Below are 20,379 nucleotides of genomic sequence, written 5' to 3'. Positions count from 1 at the left end.
TATTAAAGAGGGAAGGTATATGAGGGAAAATGGGCAGATGCGTATATAAATGATTTTTCCAGATATTGATCTCTTGAGCAAATCCCAAAAGAATTGGATTAATACTCATTCCTCACTTCAACAACAAAATGTTCAGTTCTTTTTACGTTTGGTAATCGAACTCAGAACTGCAGAGTTTCTTCCCCGCAAAACTGTGAAAATGATTCCTTAGACCATTGAATAAACAAGTAAAAAGGTTTTCGCCCTAAGGCGAGTAACTTCAGCGCATTTTCCATAAATTGATCAATACTTCCCCAAAAGCCATACCTATGTGCGCTATGTTTTTCATTACTAGAGGCATATATGGTTACAATTTTAAAGAAATTACTGCGCAGTTGATATTCCGCGTCCTGCGCATGCGCTTATTAATCTGATATTTACAATAAGCATCTTTGGTTAAAATTTCAAAGAAATATCTCCATAAATAAGACAGTTGGCATTGCGCAGTCTGCGCATGCGCATATCTGATTTTTACTATATGCGATATATTTGCCTTTACTACAAGTATCTGTGATTAAAATTTCAACAAAATATATTAATAAATAAAAAAGTTAACATTGCGCAGTTCAATCGTCAAGATTTTCCATGACTCAGGTGCCAGAGCGATACGCTACAGCATGCAAAAAGAACGAACTAAATATCTTGAAAACTGTAGGAGTAGTTAAGGCCTCGGACAGACGGACAGATGGACAGACGGACAGACGGACGGACAGAGAAAGTGACTGCAATAGTGCACCCAACTTCGTTGGAAAATGCGCTAAAAATTAATTGTTCAATCTTAGACCGAATGATCGGAAGAAACTGCATATAAAGGGAAATTGGTGAGTAGGGATGCGAAAATACGAATATCTCGGACATGGAATGTCGTAAGAGGTACTTACAAAGGGAAAAATAAAGAGTGGGGCGCTATGTATCGGTCGTTGGGGTCAAAACTTCAAACGCTCAGGTTCACAAAACGATAACCTTTCAATAGAATATAATGTAATTACTTTACAAGAAGAAGAATGTTATTTTAGCACTTTTAAACAACGTTAGTCTGTTATATGAATGTAAGATTTGCCTTGATTTAGCTTTGCTCATGGTGCAGTTTGAGGTTCATACAGGTTCGTTGTAAAATGTAGCGTCACTTTGCCTTCTGCCATTTGCTAATTTAGTTTTATAATTCAATTATCGTGTATCTAAGTTTGTGCTGTCTGTAACAAAAGGTAATGTACTTAGTTATAATTGTAATTCTTCGCTTTATTGTACAATAAATTGTATTGATTGTTTGAAATTAGTCAGTTGTTCATGTTCATTCGATGTTCAAACTCATATAGGTCGATAGCGGCTTCAATCTTATTTTGATTCGATATTTTCCTCAGCTCGGTTCTTTTGCTAGGGAAACACGACATACATTTAGCTTTAAATGCATCCTGTCTAAATTTGTGGGAACCCTTTCGGCATTTTGATTCATTTTACACTTTTGATCAATTATTCAATAAATTTCCCTTTTTTTGATTTTCAAATGTTCCGAGTTCTTGATAGCGAGGGAGCGTCGGAGTGTCGGAAAAAAAAATAAATATGGTCTTGAAATGGCCTTCTGAACATTCTTGCACCTTTTCAACACTGCCCATACCCTTCTTTAGGGCTTTCCAAAGCTATGTCAGTTCAGAAAAGTCTGGACCTGCACTTCTAAAAGAACCTGTCTAGGAAGGATTTAGGAGATTTTTAAAGTTATCATTGCGGAAAAACACTGGAACGCACTTGAAAGCCATACAACCTAGAAAGACCCTTAGTGCTTACCTGCTTCTAGCACCTCTTCAGAGTACTTGTCGTCTTTGACATTTAAGAAGCTTTAAAGATTGATCATTTAAAGGTTTTTATTTTATAGCAGACGTTAAATTGACATTTTAATAGGTTTGAATGAGTAAGGGCAAATAAAATTATTACTTTAGCCGTCAGAGTAGATAAAGCTATGAAACAGATCATTGTGCATTCTACTGCCATCATTCTTATTTCAAATGGGACGCTGATCACGATATAAAATGACGTTCAGGACATATGACAATACTGTTTCTATGGAAACAACTGCGACGGCAGAACCTAAGCCAGCTATATTTGACGTCTAATTTAAATTTAGAATGAGAAACCTTGCAATGATTTATATTTGTAGCTTCTGCTATAAAATAAAGTTTTGTATTATACACGACGATAAAGGGAAACTAACCATCTCGTGAAAGTTAATGCACTCAATGGTTAAAATATCCCTTTATCGTCTTATAAAATAAATAACCGTTAATAATCATTCATGTGTCTCTAAACTTTTCTCTGAATTTTAATAGACATCTACGGCTCTTCCACACAGACCGGGGTCTGGGTCTTGCGATATTTGTATTCTATATAAATGCATTCTACTTATCAAACAGAGAACGTTCTGACCGCGCGGCGGACTGCGTTTAACAGAATACAAATATACTTGGCAACCATGCAACTTGTAGGTGGGAAAAAGCTGCCTGCGCCATCTAAAAACCACGAACGGGGGTTACGTTTGGCATCTTGTCTTGAATGGCGGTCGTGAACGCGCCGCTCCATAAATGTTTGTTGATATTTTGTGTTTTTTTTAATGCAAGTAGTAATATTCGCATTTCTTTATATCATATTTGTGTTTTGTATGCCACATTTTATATTTTTTGTGTGTTTGAATCTTTGTTTAACCACAATACATAATCACATATGTGATACCTTTTATGCTATTGTTTGTAATTGTTTACGTTTTTGGTGTAATGCTTGCTTAATTTACGTTTATTGATGTTGATTACTTGGTCTTGTCCCTGAAGTAACATTCATATAAGTTTTGATCATTTTATTTTAATATGTGGAAATTGTATGTACTGACTTGTTGTTTGTAACTAACATTTTCTCCGTGAATGAAGCAGTTACGGTGGTGGTAAAACCTGTAGTCAAAATTGAGCTACGACACCTAATTCCGTAATTGTCTTCGCCTTTCAACTGTAGGCTCAAAATCCTGAAACCAGGGACGGGTTACCTATCTTGTAGGAGCGGGATTACGCTAATCAAAGCTCTTTAGTTTAGAATCTATGTGCGATAAATGAGATTGATTATCCCGGCAAGTTTTGTGAGAACACGATTTTGAACTTTCTGTTCAACTAAAAGTAGCCGATGCTAGGACAGAACAGAGCCTTACTCTTACTACTTATGGAAAGAACCGACGAAAGGTCTATATCTGGTAGAAGCTTTCAGTTGCGTTCTAAATTTGTCATATACTTTGGATAACCCACTCTGGATCTGGATATCGTACAACCTTTGACTATAATTTTATATTCAAAGTCCAAAGGATATATACAATCCCCAGCTTTTGAAAATACTATGTACCTACTATCTCAAACTTCCTAATACCTACCTTCCGCATACTAAACTTATTTAGAAACTGCCAAGGATCTAAAGAACTTTGAAAGTCGTTAAAATACTCTGGAAATCTCCGAAGAAGTTGCTCATAAGTCTTTAAAGGCTTTGGAAACCAATTATACAACTTTCCAACGCCCTCTCAAAATGTTTTCGATGAACTTCCTAGGAGTAAGACGGATAAATCAATATGGAAGAAGCCTTACTTGGTGATCTATGGTAAGCGTTTGAAAGCGCTCTTGTTATGCGCTTTTTAGGCCATTTTAATGTCGCCTGGCTCTTGAAAGCATCTTTGAATTTCTGAAAAAATGGAAATGAGATTTTCTTCCTGGGAAAAGAAGCAAATTTGCAAAGTGCCAAAACTTTCTCTAAAGTTCTATACAGCACGAAAAGGGGTTCCGAAAAGCGCTAGAAGACATTATAAGGCTTTCAGTCTTTTAAAGAAACTTCTGGAATTCCCGAATAGCACAGGAACACATTCGAAACTCTATTTCAGGTTTTTTCTGGCAACTGGCACTATAAGCGAGATTAGTAAAGATGTAGCTAATCTTTCTTAGATAAAATCTAACTTTTGCAAAGCATCTAGAAGCCTCTGAAAAGGGTTAGGAAAGGGGTTTGACCTAAAGAATTTTCAATAGTCTTCAAAACTCTGGAAAGCACACGCGAAAACGCAACAGATAGAGCCTTCGTGTTTACAAAAGTTTTCAAAACTAGTACCTCTTCTCGGCATTTTTCGACGTCTTTCCGGGTATATTAAGATCTTTTTCCACTCCATGTCTTTATTAGAGCACCTTATTATACCACACTGTTCCTTTCAAGAAACTCTGGAAAACACAAGTGATACTTTGGATAGCATTTCAGTGAACGTCGCGATTTTCGAGCTAAACGGCCTTCGGAAATCTTGAAAATGGCCTCTGACCGTGCAAAGAAAACAAGATCATGCAATATTATAATCCTCAAGGGAATCACCCTTTGACTACAATCAAAGGAATCACCACCGTTTAGAGCTAGACTATTGGTATACCCTGTATATAAATGTTGCACATGCGCGCCCTCTCTCGAAGGTAGTAACAAGTAACAACACAATCTGACAATCACTGATCTTTTGAATAGAGGTCAGTGCTGACAACGCGCCTCTCCCTCCATTCTGCAATCTGTCATTTTTCATTTTCGAGGTTGTGTTCATTTCGACCAGCGATCCATTAAAAAGTAAAAGGAAAATGTCCTCGTTAAATTCAAGTGATTTCGAAAACGCGTGTGTCGTATGTTTCAAAAACGTCGACTTATATTCGATCGGGGTTTGTGATCATCCTGTCTGCTTCGAATGCTCCACTCGAATGAGGGTCCTCTGCAACCAGCAAGAGTGTCCCATATGTAGACAGGTGATGCCAAAGGTAACGAACTCTTCATCCTACTTACTAGATCTTTCAATCGACACTGTCAATTTCAGGTGTTATTTACTAAGGAAATCGAAGCGTTTAGTATATTGAGACCGAAAGTTGAAAAGTGCAACCTACAGGACAGGAAATATGGACTGTTCTTCCATTCGCCGTCAATTCAAAGAAGATACTACCGGCTCCTCGATCACGAATGCTTCATTTGCAAACGTAATGCGTGTAGTACTTCATTTAAAACGTTTAACATGCTCAAGGATCACATGAGGCGATCTCACGAACTTTTTTATTGCGACCTGTGCGTAGCTAATTTAAAAATATTTACGTTCGAACGTAAATGCTATACGAGAGTCGAGCTGGCGACGCATCGACGGAAAGGAGACGCCGACAACACCTCGCACAGGTACACAATCCGTCGCACCTCCGCCCTGTTTCACTTACGTTTGTAGGGGACACCCGCTATGCGAGTTTTGTGACACTCGGTTTATGGACAACGACGAGTTGTTTAGGCATTTGAGACGCGACCATCTCTACTGTCATTTCTGTGATGCGGACGGGAAACATCAATATTATAGCACGTATGATGATCTAAGGAGACATTACAATGACGAACATTATTTGTGCGAGGAAGGCGATTGTAAACATGAAAGATTCACTTCCGTTTTTCGATCTGATATCGATCTTAAAGGTAAGCAAAAGAGTGATCTTTGCACATGAGATTATGTTGCAATCTAATACTTAGTCATCCTCTAAATGAGTGATATTTGTTGTTTCATCCTGATACAATTTATACAGTGAATCTTTTTTTTTAAGTAACTTAATAAAAACTCACTGTATAATGTCGCCTTGTAACAAAGCAGGTTAGAGATCCCGAGATATGTTTTGGGAGTGATTGAATTTAGGTATCTACTTCATTTTGTATCCTTATATTTATACTTTATACTTATCAAAGTTGGATAGAATTACCCGCCTTATCTTGTGTAGGATAAGGAATGGTGTGGTGTGCAAGGTTCAGTTATCAAGTATTCATGAATAGTAACACAATGGCATCAGACTGCTATTTGAAATTTCATTAAGTGTGAACCCACAAAATATAGCAAGCCCATTGAGGGTCTACACCCTCAAAAATCCAAAAATGTGTTTCTTTAATTTTTTTCTCAGGTATCACAGTGAAGGGTGGACTGACAGCTTACCCTAAGCATTTGGGTGTTCCTTTTCTGTCACAAAAATCCTGAGGGGATTAGTGAACTCTTTTGTTTTAGTTCTAAAAAGATCGTTTTAAAGTTCCTGACAAGTCTTTAAAATAGTTCCGCCAGTGGCGCCTTGTGAAATGAGACAAATTCTGAAAATTCCAGCAAGTGAACCTGTACCTAATACAAATTAAAGGCCATGTTTATTGCGCCCATCTAATTCAAGTGTTACGAGCCGCCACTGAGTTCCGCCATAGAGTAAATACAATAAGAGTTCCAGATGCTTATTAATTTGTGGCCACTTTTCACACACCTCATAAGTAGATGGCGATGTAAGCGTCGGAAAATTAAAGTTACTAAATACAGGAAGTACCGCAATCCATTGGGCTCGTGTGTTAGAGAGAGAACGCATGATTTTTGCCCAAAAATGGCGGAAGTTACCAGACTCTAGTAACTTTAATGTTAGGGATTGTTCCACCTGTTTGGAGATATCTGTATATATTTTTATAAAACATGACAGTACTATGAAGTTAGGTTATAAAAAATGACAGCTATTCAGATTTTATTTGTCAATTTTTTTGAAGTTGGCAGCAAATTTGCCCAAAAATGGCGGATGATTGGGGTACTTTCTATATCTAGTGACTTTAGGGAAAATTAAAGTCACTAAATATAGAAAGTACCGCAATCCATTGGGCTCGTGTGTTAGAGAGAGAACGCATGATTTTTGCCCAAAAATGGCGGAAGTTACCAGATTCTAGTAACTTTAATGTTAGGGATTGTTCCACCTGTTTGGAGATATCTGTATATATTTTTATAAAAATGACTACTGTGAAGTTAGGTTATAAAACATTACAGCTATTCAGATTTTATTTGTCAATTTTTTTAAATTGCCAGCATATTTGCCCAAAAATGGCGGATGATTGCGGTACTTTCTATATCTATTGACTATGGAAAATTCTCATTCAGCGCCCCCTGTTATGTAGGACAGATCACTAAATTGGGTAGCTGAATTAGCGCGTTTATTAACCACTCAAAGCTGCGGCTTTACGAATTCATTTATAATGTCTGACCTTGAACTGATAAATTTACTTACATTCTCTTTAAATAAAGAATTTTTCATTTTTCTTTACTGCATTCCATAAAAAAAATACATTGATTGTACTCTGTCTCGAATAATATATTACCTACCTGCAATTGTATAAAATGTGCGAAACGAAATCCAATACGCACTCAACAATTAATAGTAAGTATCGAAGATTCATTAAATAATAAATTTGTTGAGGGTTTTGACAAACTTATTGTCCCCATTTAAATTCGAGTGCATAAAGATTACAAGATTTGTACCGCACATTATAGATAAGGTTGATTAATAAATTGATCGTTTGCTCGTTGGAAATTTCAAACCAATTTTTAAACTTCTCGCGTACCTACTTCCGATACAATTCCAAATAATCTTCATGTCCGATTATTCGCTTCGAACAAAGTCTATTTAGTTTTTTTTTGTAGAAATTAATTTTTACTAACGTGGTGATTTTTTAGTTTTTTCCTATCTTCTTCTGCAGGAAAAACTGAAAAATCACCAGGTTAGTAAACCACGCTCGGGGATGGCGCCCGGATGTCACCGATCCCACATCATGTAGCCCCGCCCCTAAAGAATTGTTAATTATGCGGCCCGGTAGGTACAAGTACACTCCTCATCTTTTTACAAGCGAATTGCAAACTTTTTTATTTATAAAAGTATTTAAATGAAATTTGATACATAGCCACTTGAAACAAAGGAAAATCTAACGTTAGTTTCAAAATGTTGCAGTTGCGTTTGCGCATGCGCAGTGTCAACTTTCTTATTTAGAAAAGCCTTGAAATGAAATTCTTCTTATAAACTGAAATTGAAGTAGGACATCTATGTTTCATATTTGTGGCCGGATTTTTACGTTTTTAATAGAAGTTGCATCTGACAAATGAGAAATGAATGCAAGTGGAAATGCGCTTTTTGTAAATCGTTTACGATTACTTTTTTAACTTGTTGTCTTTAGTATTGAGTGGGCGGGGTTTCAGCTAAGGCTACTCTACCAACCTAACCCCTACACATTTACAAATACCCATGCCCATACCCGGACCAGGGACCCTTAGTACCGCAGTCCAGCTTCAACTCAACTGCGACACACGGGCCGGCTTAAAAATGATGTTATTGTTTGTAAAAACATCTAATCACATGTTTTAACAACACTGTTAGTTGGCAACATAGTTAAGTATGCTGTATGGCTTTATAATACGGGCCGATAATCATTTTGAAATTAACAATTTTGTGGTTTTCCCTGTATTTCTTACCCGAGCGAAAATTTTGATTTTACCTTATTAAGTTTTAAAGTTTAAAAAGAGCACATGCTCAAAAATAAGTTAAAACCAACTTTTTTTTAAATGAAAATACATTTTTATTTTCCTTTTGGAATTTTACATAGTGTTTCATGTACAGGGTGTCCCATTTTCGACACTTTTATAGGTGTTATGGGCTCTTTTCGGGTCGAACTTGCAATGGTAAAATCAAAATTTGCACATTTTTGCTTCAGAGATACGGAGATAAATCAAATAATTTTCAATTTTAGAATGACCGTATACATTCCTAGTAAAAACAGAAACAAAAAAATGTTTCTTGAAAATTATTGATAAATAATCTGCCGTTTTCAAAATAAATAATTATACAGTACTATCGGGTAAAAAAGTTATTGGATCTAACTTAATTTTATTTAAATGGCATACCCTGTATATTTCAATCTAAATATAGCATATTAAATTCTGTTTTTTAAATATAACACTGAAAAAATTCAATATCGATTCAAAAAGGTTAAAAAAAGATTTCTTAAAAATTCAAAAATTCGTTTGTAGTAATTTCTAATTTTTTCAGTGTGAGAAAAAAGAGCGATAGTTCATAGAAAACAGTTCCTTTTGTTGAGACCTTTAATATGAATGTTTAAAACGTGTGGTTCCCCCCCCCCTCACCTATCCCCTTTTCAAAAGTTTTACTTGCCACTAAAGGCATGCGCATGTAAAATGGTATTAGATTCTATTAGTGTGACGTCAAATTTGAGTGGGAAATTCGAAATGCTGGACTTGGCTGTTTCACTGTCGAAGATATTGACCCCTATCGCCCCATACATTAGGTATCACTTTTAAATAGGTCCTCTTTACGAGCTTATACTGACCTTATGCGCATTAAATAAGCATATCGACCCTCTTATATCGAAACACTGATTACTTTAAATGACCAAGTCTACCAATTGGTAAAATGTAAATACAAGAACAAGGTCTTGATCACTCCATATTGCCAACCGTAAAGTGTAAATATGGTAGACATATCTTTAATTTATAATTATAACGCAATTAATGGTTTTTATTTAACGATTATTGCTCTGTTTTAAAGTTAAGTACCTAATCAGTGCTTCGATATAAGAGGGTCGATATGCTTATTTAATGCGCATAAGGTCACTATAAGCCCGATAGGGATCAATATTTCCGACAATAAAACGGACAAGTCCTGCAATTCGAATTTCGCGGGCTATTATAACGTAACCACTAATCGACTCTATTGGTTGTCGTATGTAAAAGTTTAGGACCATTCCCGTAAAAGTAGTTCAACACGGCAAAAGTGATTCCTGACCGACGGAGAACACGCAAAACAATAGCGCCAGAGCTAAAAAACGCAAAAAAGTACAATCTTTGCCAATCTACCTTTCATTGCATTGCTGGTTACTGGTTAGATTGTAGAGCATATGTGGTCTGGTAAGAATAAGATGCAAGTTGTCTTCCGTGTTGAAGAATTGAAGAAACAACTCACACCGGAGAGCCTTTATAATTTCAATTTCTAGATATCAAAATTAAAACCTCTCTTTCCTCATTTTTACGCCTTTTGTTTTGTCATATTTCTTCGAATTAAGCGAATTATCTTTTACACATTGTACTAGAAAGTGTCATATTTCGTAGTAGATTAGATCGTACACTTGCAGTTTTACAGTTGAGTATTGACCATTACAGTGAATGTCGTAAATTGCTCCATTACTGAAACCAAATAGGTACGTTGGGCGTTTGTTGAACTGTATTTCGGTTGAAATTGTATGTACCTATATCTTAAAATGTAGAGAAAAATTTTAATGAAAACTTTTTAGAGAAAAAGTCTAAAGTGTGAGAGTGAAGGAACTACGTACGTTTTTCTAAACTAGATTTATGAGAACGCATTTCGTAACTAGGCGCTCCTCGACTAACTATAGCGTCATCTCAGAACGAGGGGACCGCATATCGGCACGCTAATGAACGTACGATTTCTTATTTTTACGGTTAGTTACACCCGAGGTTACACGTACACCCCTTTAAAAAGCAATGCCAGTTTATCCTATTTGTTTGTAACTCTTATTGTATTTCCTCTATGCTTCCGCGAACAATCATTGCACAAGACCTCGTTAAATAATACAGCTGTGATACCACGCATCATTTTAGTTTTATGTTTATCAGTAAGACTGATTACGCTACGCAATGGATGGTTTGTCTTTGATGTAAAGTGAATTTAGACCATTAGTAAATAAAAATGCTAAATTATTGATTTCATTTAAATTGAATAATATACCAGACAGTTTTGAGTCAGTCAAATTTGCAGTTATAAAATTGAAGGGCAACCTACATCGTTGCTTTTGGAATTAAGTGCACTGAACATCATTAGAACCAGCAGGTAACAAGATAGCACCTAATTCCAACAAAAGAAGTTCGCCTAACGTCATGATGATATAAGTGGATGTGGTACGGTACGGTAATCTTGAGCGCCACCAGGAGGTTTCAACCCTTTCTCCTGGTCAAGGGCGGCCGTTTTGGACGGACATTCGAAAACCACCGGTACTCAGATTATTGTCAGTGTTGCATTAAAATTTTCAATTAGTAGTGTGTAATTAAAATATTTTTTTTTATTTACTCAACAATGACCCATTGTGGAAAAATAATAATTGAATTATTTTTAGCGCATTACGCAAACGTACACAGCAAAAATCTGAGCAAATCGGCAACCCGGCAAGCTAGAACCTTGGAATTAGAGTTCACCTTAGCGCCTCGTCCGCGACCAGATGGCGGCAGGGGACGACAATATGGTAACAAATTCACTGATAGGTAAATATTTTACCCTTTTTTACCGCTTTAAATAAGTCACATTCGTAGATCGCACGAGGAAGAAGGCGCCGTAGGTTACGACTCGTACTACCTGGAGCCGGGTGGATCCGGCGGAGGTTTCAGTGAATCGAGAACTTTCAACAATCCCCTCGCCGCTGCGAATTTCCCGTCGTTAAATGGAGATGCGACTAACGCAAATTCCAATGGTGGGCCGAACGTTACCATTACTTCAAAACTTAATCCGCTCAGTCAACAAAATTTCCCCTCTTTAAGTAAAGGGTAAAATTTTTTTTATAAAATGAGTAACACGTCACTTTAGGCGGCACTAACTCGGCTCCTCCCAGAACATCTGCAGTTACAATCACGAGCTACACAAAATTTGGGCCAGGTGCAGTTCCAGCCAGAAATTCCGCCAATTACCCCGCACTGGGAGAAAGCTCGAGTTCGGCGAGTGGGACTATTAAAGTGAACCTTAACAAGTATGGTTTTGTCATTGTTTAAATGCTTTATGGTTGAACAAATCTCGCGAAAAAATACGTTCCTTTTCTTTTGGACCTTCCAGATTTCCACATCCGACATGAGGTATAGGCTATTAATAAGAAACATTTACAACTTGACTAAGCATTTTAAGTTCCAACTCATGTTAGAAGGCGCTATTATGACCACTTTCTTCGTCCGTGCATACGTTAGTTCGTTATTTTTGCATGCGATAGCTTATAGCTCTCGCATCTGAGCCGCGCAACATCAACTTTCTTATTTATTAATATATTTGGTTGAAATTTTGATCACAGATGCTTGTGGTTAAGACAAACATATCGCATATTGCAAAAATCAGATGTGCGCATGCGCAATCACTTTCTTGTTTATGGAGACATTTCTTAGAAATGTCAACATAGCATAGATGCTTCTAGTAAAGAAAAACATAGCGCGCATAGCTGTGTCCTTTTGGTAAGTACTGATAAATGCATGGAAAATGCGCTAAACGAAAACCTTCGGTTAAACCGGAAGTGATACCGCAAGTTTCAATATACGATCAGATAGATTGTAATGTCACATATAAAATTATGTTTGTCAAATTTTTCGTATCTCGTCAAATAAAAGAGATATTGAGGTGACCCTCTTATCTCGAACACGCTGTATAGTCAAGAACAAAACTGTCGCATGCGCAAATCGAATGTAGACCAAAGGCAGTTTTTTTAGTATAACTCATCTCTAGTAGGTCATTGAACATTATAGCCGCAAGTTTTATCCTTCTGTTATAGTTCCTTAGAGAAATTTTAAAAAAAGGCACATTTTGGGGCATTATAAAAATTCCTTCACGCGTATTTTTCTTCTTCTTAATTGTTCCATCCTGTGTACGTAATCTGTTTATTGTACAGGATGATTACAAAAGGATAATCTGATTTTAAAAATATACAGGGTGACTTTTTACATTTTCACCATCAGCATCTCGTAAACTGTCCAAGTTGCTTAAATGGGCAAAGTTATGCAAAATTTTATGCTGATTAATTTTCCCATTTAAAGTAAATAGCGAAGTCATGGCCAAAAATCCAAAAAATGTCAATTTCAAAAATGCGCTGGCGTTCATTTATTTTTAGGCCAGTAAATGACCGTTTTGGCGTGTAATTTTTCGCGCCTCGACGGATTTGCTTGAAAATTTGGATTTAGGTTCCTCTTATTCTCTACTTCAAAGGTGAACTTGAGCCCAGAGTTGCTTTTACTTGGGGGGGGGGGGGGGGGGTGAATGCCACCCCTTCTCGAGGGGGGGGGAGATACGTTCAAAACGTCCGGAAATTGACAAATTGAATAATTCTAAGAAATTTTTGTTGTATGGAGTTTTTTGACAAAGTCAATAGTATTCGAGTTATTTGCGAGTGAAAATGTTCATTTTTCACAAAAAAAAACCATAAGTAATGTATCGAAAAAAGTATCCTTAGCAATAAAAAAAACAAACAAGATGGTCTATATATGAAATCTGTAGATCCAGTAGAAGCAAAGTTGTAGCTCATGAAAAGTAGGTTCTCATTCGTCAAATTCCATATCAAGTACTTCAACGTAAAATAACCAAAAAATGAAGCACTTTTCGGGGAAAACTAATGAATACTTTTTCAAAGTGTTTGAAAAAACCTTTCTTTTTGTTTTTAAGAAAAGTTCCTAGCATCAAAACTATGTGAGTTACGCTCAAAATAAAGTTGGTCTTTTTTTGGTAAAAAAACATCGATGAAATCACCTCCTAATTAGCACCCCAATTGTAATTAAGCGTTACCGCTTTACAGTTTACATTATTTACGTATTGTTTATATGATCTGTAAGTTTGACCGGTGCAAAGTGCTTATTTTTGAAAAAATGTAGTTTTGAAGTAAAAAAAATTTTGAAATTTTGAAAAATTGCCTTTTTTTCAAAATAACTTCAAAAGTATTAGTGATACAAAAATTTTACAAGAATAAAAAAATGTAGCTTTTGCTTTTCTGAACATTTTGCTTTTTTTTGTTTTTCTGTATAACAAAAATTGGTTAAGATATGGCTGTTCAAAGTTTGCATACACTCATCAGCCCTTTCAACTACAACTCTTTCCTTTCAAAAATAAGGGTTTAAAAAAAATTAATTTGATTAATATAAAAATAAATTTTCTTGTTTTCTATTTGTTATTGAAAATCTAGAGATCTAGGACGTATATTTCAAACAATAAGGGTTGTTTTTTTTTGTAAATAAAATAAATTCGTAAAATTTTAATTAAAAAAATTACTGTATATGTATATAGTATCAATGAAGAAAAAAAATTACTACTGGTTTTTATAAGGGTAGAAATTATATGGTAAAAAATAAAAATAGCAAAGAAATCTAAATTTAATGTTACTGTATAATTAAATAATCCTACATTGGTCGAATTTACAATTATATGATTAATAGGGGTAATTTCCACCCCTAAAAAATAAACAGCAACAAACGGCAAGTCCCATTTTGAAGTGGAGGGTAAGAATAACCTAAATCCAAATTTCCATGCAAACCAGTGGAGTCAAAGTATTCTATGACATTGTTTTAATTATAACTATTTTAGAGGTAAGATTTAGGGGTTAAACTGTGATAAAATCTTAAGTTATGTTGTTTAATGTTTTGTTTTCGTTAACGTATTACGCACTGTTTTAGCACGTTTAGTGCAACCGTGCCCTTGTAATAGGAAATTATAATCCTTTAGATACAATAAAAGAATAATAATAATAATAATAATTTACAATTATACGATTTTTTCTAATAGGGGTAGTTTTTCCCCTAAAAAATAAAAAGCAATCAAATAATAATTTTAATCAACTCTTAGTTCTCACCTTTCTGGTGGTTCTTAGTGATACATATGGAAATCAACCTTGAATTTTTGCCTTGAAATTTACAATGTATTTCTTATGGCAATAATTCTGTGGCGGATTGTGATTGAAACCAAATTCATTGGTGTATTGTCTGGCATAGTCACCATCAACAAGGAATTATTGGCATAAGAAATACATTGTAAACTTGAAGGTAAACATTCAAGGTTGATTACCATATATGGATCACTGGTTTGGTAACTTTTTTCTCTATCGGGTGACGTAAACGTCCAATATGGCGTCCATAAGAAATAAAGTTGATGTGACGTTTTTCTGTTATTCTTCCATGAGTTCGTTATTTGTAGAGCTACAAGAAGCCTTGAAACGGAAAATTAATTAACATAAAATTCTGCTTGCCTTTGTCCATTTAATTCACCTTGTTTGTATCTCTTACTGTGTACGACATCTCGATGGTGAAAGTAAAAAACTCACCCGGTATATTGCTTAATCTCTTACAATTACAGATATACATAATAATAAATGATGTCAAAAGAAAGCGAAAACATTTAAGATTTTGAGTATACAGTATAGGGACGGTAATCTGAGTCCCTGTAATCCGATGTTCCATGCAATCCGAAGATCAAAAAAAAACTTGAAAACGCAAAACTTTATTTTATTTTTATGTAATCGCCGTGCGCCTGCAATATTTTGCGCTACTTCCTCCAAGCCATCGGGTGACGTGTTGAAGTTCAATGACACACTAATACTCTCACCATTGAGTAATAAATTCCACGCTCTCACAGGCATAGTTCTAAAAATCGCGTAACTCAACTACTAAAAATCGTAATTAACACTCAACAAAAACAATAATTCAAATGACGTTAAAGGGCAAAAGCAAAATTTTGATTTGAAAACGAGTTGCCAAATCCAAATTCCACATTGACACTTCATAAAGGATATCGATGTAAACCGTAATATTCGTAAGGTCCATCAAGGATCACGAAGAAAAGAGCAAAAAAAAACCTAAAGGAAATATCCAATGTAAAGAAAAAGTTGCGCAATCTTAAAATACACACCCAATGGCTTAAATGCTTGTAAAAATATCCGCAAAACTCGTGTTCAAAGCAATACTACACAAAAGGAAATTTCACAGAAAATATCACAAAGGCCAATAAATCCCTTTTGATCGTCAAAAGAAAAAAATGGCGGCGTCAACAACGCAACAAGTTTCGTTTTTCTACAAGCGAAAAACCAAAGAAAGGGAAATCGTTCAATGTTATTGAAGTACAGAAAGATACTTTGCGTGAACTCTAGTGGCAGAATAATGAACTACGAAATAAACTATACCAATAATCTAAGCTACCAGGAATTTACAGAAAAAATATACAGATGACGTAAAGAGTATCTGAAATGAGTTTTAAATGACAAAAAAAACGTTATATCTTGATCTAAAATTAACCATCTCTGTCATTAACATTATTGTTTAAGCTCCAAATCATTCGATCTTCCTCCATTTCTTTTCGGCTACCTCCTTTGGACTTTCTATCTTACGCCACAACTTTTATACCCTTGTACACAATATCATGAATCCCTAAGTTTCCAAGTTTTTCCGTTTCTTTACGCTTAGAGAAGGAAATACTATCACGCAAAACATCAGCATTTTGCTTGAATAAAGTCATTACATTTCTGCTACTGCGATGGTCATATAAAATTATCCATGGGTCTACTGGTAAATTGAAAGGGACATCTTTCAAAAGTTTGTAACGGTACAGCGCCATCTTTAGTTGTGCCAAATAGACTTTCGACATCAGAACATAATATTCCTGTACCTAATATTGTTCAACTATAAAGCATGTAAACAATGAATTTGTATTGCTTTTCTTTTATTGTGACATTAACTTTTTACAGCAACAGCCAAGCGGCCAAGCCCAAATCTTCGAATGTGTCGATAGTTGTAAATCACAAGGGCGGCGGTGCAGTGACCACGATTTTAAGTCAAAACTCGGTGCGCCCGCATTCGGTGGCGGAAGCGTTTCCAGCGCTGAGCTCCGAACCGATACCGCAAGCCCAGTGGGTTTCCCAGAAACCGAAAAGGCAAGAACCGAAAGCCAGTAAAGTGGCACCAGCCCCGGTACTGCCCGCAAATACCTTAAACGACTTTCCCACTTTGAGTAAAGGTGGTGGCAAAAAGTCTTCTTCTGTCAATATTCCCGTGTCAAACTCCTGGGTCAATTTGAATAGTTTTAACAGCGATTCAAAAACCAGCCAGAAACAACGACCCGAGAAGAACAACAACAATAATAAAACCGTGCCAAAAGCTGAAGATAAGGTGGGAAAGCTATTGAAGCAAAACGGCAGCAGCACAAAAACGCCCAAGTCAGAGGTGAGCACCTCAAAATCCGAGGACGCAAATTCGCAAGAGTCCAAAACCAAAAAGAAGAAAAATAAGACGACCTCTCAGCCCGTCGAGGAGCCCCCTGTTCAATCTAAAAGCGCTCGAGAAAATGGAATCCCGAAGAAGCGTTCGGAATTAAATATCGCTTCATTGGAGATCAGCGAGCCTGCCACGTTTGAACAGTACATCCACGAATTCCCCTCGATAAGAAAACCACCGCCCGGTTTCAGCGTGAAGCCGCCTCCGGGCTTCAGCAAATTTAATCTATCCAACAACTCTAACGATTTGACGTTCACCAACAGCAGCGGACAGTCGTACTCGATCGTGCCGAGTCAACAGTTTTACCTACCTCCGAACTTTACGGCGCGCAACCAGGATTTGATCGAGAAATTTCTGGCCGTGTCAAAGGAAGGTGCCGAGATACAACAGTTTAAGGTGTATTCGGATATGTTTCGCGTCGGCGAGATCCCCGCCGACAAATACTATGTACATTGTCAAAACTTTATGGGTAGTGAATTTAGCAAAATTTTTCCCGAACTGTTGGTGCTTCTGCCGAATGTACAAAAACAGCAGGAGCTTTATAAAGTGCATAAGGGTAACAACGCAAAGGGAAAAGGGTTAGAAGTATGTGGTACATGTCAACAGGTGGTCCTGAAACACGACCTACGGGACCATTTGTCAAATCATACATTGGAAAATCACTTCAGTTCGTCGAGTCAATCTGTTACGAGTAATAATGTTTGGAATAAAAATAAAAACTAATAAAAGTATATTGTATATTTTTCTATGATGAATTGATTATAGGAAATATTTATGACTGTTTTTATTAATAATTATATTTTATATGGCGACACATTTGCTGTTTGTTACCTTTTTTTTTATTTGAATGAGGGAATGTTGACACAGCTTATGGCAGGATTATCATTTTATTTTGTTCTAATCCTCGATATGTTTATAGTTTATTGTTTCACAGTGATCGGTTTTAGAAGGTAAAGAAACAAATGTAATGTCCCATCTCATTTTGCTTTACGTTGTTAACTTATACTCCATAAAATAAGATCCTAATGTTCTATTAAACGCAAATAAACATCAATTCAAGTGATTTTATTTGTTTGGTCCGCTACAGTACCCCCTCCTTGTTTTTGATCCACCTTTTCTAGCCGATTCACTGTTAAGTCAGGGGAGTCGGGGAACGAAGGTCACTATTTACTCCTAAAGTAGTACTGATATGTCCTTTTAGAATCAACCAGTGTCAAATGCAGCTGATCAAGGACAAATAGACTTATTTAGATGCTTTTATACCAAATAGTACCAATTTCATTAACGAGCATTGTGAATTGCTCATATTTCTTCTTTTTAAAGGTTTTGATGTATTTTGTGAGTTAACCCATGATTATGTGCTTTTGGCTAAGTTTGGTGCCACATTTGTTTTGTGTGCCATTATTTCCAACTGCAAAACTTTGATTGTCATACGAGATGTCGCACAGGAAGGAAACTGTTGATCTTAAATGCATGAAGGATGTAGCCTCCAAATTTCATCAAATTCTGACGATCTTTGTAGGAACATCTTTTTGAATTTTTAAACAACTAACTTCGATTTGTTATTTTCATGTTGAAAAACTGCCAGATACAAAAGTTGATTGGTCTCACCATCTTGGAAATACTTGCTATATGCAATGGTAAGCAGTCACTAGACCACTCACAAGCACCTGATGCTGCCGCGCCGCTAGCTTGTAACGAAGCCCGTTTTACAGATTGAGTTTTATTAATCTGTGGTTTTAGTCATCACTCTGTAGATGATCACCCGGTATCTAGATTCTAGAAGCGTTTGAAGTTGGGCGTTTCGTTACGAAAAGTGTGGTACCGAAAGTATTTGTGTTAGTTCTAGGAGTTGAAGATAGAAATTAAAGGTAATTGATTTTATTTCTAGACAGCTGTGTTTGTAAACAAAAATTGTAATTAATTCCGTTTGTAACCGTTCCCGTCAAGATATTTCAATTGTCTCTGTTGTGTCCAAAAGCTCGTGATTTAGAAGATGAGGGCGAATTAATATTTCACAATTTCAGTCCTGTTGACGATTTTGGTTTCATATGTTAATTTAAAACGAGCATTAAAATCAGTCGAGGCCGTATACAGTCTACGTGTTTATATGAGCTTTCTATCACAGGTTGACCCAAACAGTGCAATTAACAATAGGTGTACCTGTAGGTGTACGTCGATTGCCGAATGTTGGAATTTCATGTCGCCTATTGAAGTACCTAAGTGTAATTAGCGGTAGCGATTAAATGCGACGCAGAGAACAGCATCCGGTGATTAAGTCGTGAGTGGTCTCAAAAGGAGCGATCTTGTCGACTTATAAAAGAGGACGTCTTGTTTAGAGGGGATCTTTTTGCCTTTGGTCATTGAATAATTCAATATAATGGTAAAACCGCAAGGTCACGGCTGGTTTTGAGGTACCTAACTCAAGTTTCTCAACGAAATCAAGTAGCCCGTGAAATGTTGAGGTGACATTCATATACGGTCAAAATTTGATTATTACACTCCTCCACCCTTAAATTAGCAAAATAAGCCCCTAAAAACATGCACCGATGACGTCATCAGTGAAGCGTTTTTTTGGCGATTTTGAGTTAAATACGGCGCGGGCCGTCCGTGAGGAGTCTTAAACTTTCTAAAATTTGCATCCGCATGTGTTGGAAGCCTTTTGTCGCCACGAAAAGACGTATTTTCCTTAATTACCATAAAATGAGAATTTTCCGCCATTTAAAAAAAAACTACACGTCAAACTGATGGACGAGTTCAAGATAAACAAAGGGGTGTCCTAGGTCGGAGCATTAACTTTGAGCTTTGCGATTGGTAAAAATCATCCAGGATGCTTTTTAACGCCAAGTATATAGAAGCAAACGAGCTAAGTACCTAAAACACACACTACACTTTTTGCACACCAATTCCGAGCGAGTCGAAGGCGAGTTCGGCATAGCTCGGGCCCTCGGGCCTTAGATTCGCCTCTCTACGTCCACGGTGGCACACGACGTTTACTAAAGGCCAAAGACACACTGCACTTTTTTGCACACCAATGCCGAGCGAGCCGGAGGCGAGTTCGGCATAGCTCGGGCCCTCCCTTAGACTTGCCTCTCTACGTCCACCGGTGGCAAACGACGTTTACCAACTGCCAAACACACACTCCACTTTTTTGCACACCAATGCCGAGCGAGTCGAAGGCGAGTTCGGCATAGCTCGGGCCCTCCCTTAGACTTGCCTCTCTACGTCCACCGGTGGCAAACGTCGTTTACCAACTGCCAAACACACACACTCCACTTTTTTGCACACCAATGCCGAGCGAGCCGAAGGCGAGTTCGTCATAGCTCGAGCCCTCTCTTAGATTCGTCTCTCTACGTCCACAGTGGCAAACGACGTTTACCAACTTCCAAACACACACTACACTTTTTTGCACACCAATTCCGAGCGAGTCGAAGGCGAGTTCGGCATAGCTCGGGCTCTCCCTTAGATTCGCCTCT

The 20,379-nt window shown here is 36.8% G+C and overlaps 1 protein-coding gene across 1 annotated transcript; it reads left to right on the top strand.

Annotated features, from left to right (window-relative positions):
• The first annotated feature begins 3,631 nt into the window (after positions 1 to 3,631).
• LOC116179538 (E3 ubiquitin-protein ligase ZNF598) lies at positions 3,632 to 17,717 on the top strand. Its single transcript, XM_031499333.1, has 8 exons — positions 3,632 to 3,660; positions 4,562 to 4,835; positions 4,892 to 5,238; positions 5,285 to 5,523; positions 11,026 to 11,170; positions 11,219 to 11,442; positions 11,490 to 11,649; positions 16,378 to 17,717. Exons 1-8 carry the CDS (start codon positions 3,632 to 3,634, stop codon positions 17,624 to 17,626), a joined length of 2,667 nt encoding a protein of 888 aa, XP_031355193.1. The 3' UTR covers positions 17,627 to 17,717.
• The last annotated feature ends 2,662 nt before the right edge of the window (positions 17,718 to 20,379 follow it).

The sequence above is a fragment of the Photinus pyralis genome, unplaced genomic scaffold, assembly GCF_008802855.1.
Source record: "Photinus pyralis isolate 1611_PpyrPB1 unplaced genomic scaffold, Ppyr1.3 Ppyr1.4_LG8, whole genome shotgun sequence".
In the NCBI taxonomy this organism is placed as follows: Eukaryota; Metazoa; Arthropoda; class Insecta; order Coleoptera; family Lampyridae; genus Photinus; species Photinus pyralis.
Note: the sequence above shows the minus strand (reverse complement) of the source record. Positions and strands in the feature narration are given on the sequence as shown.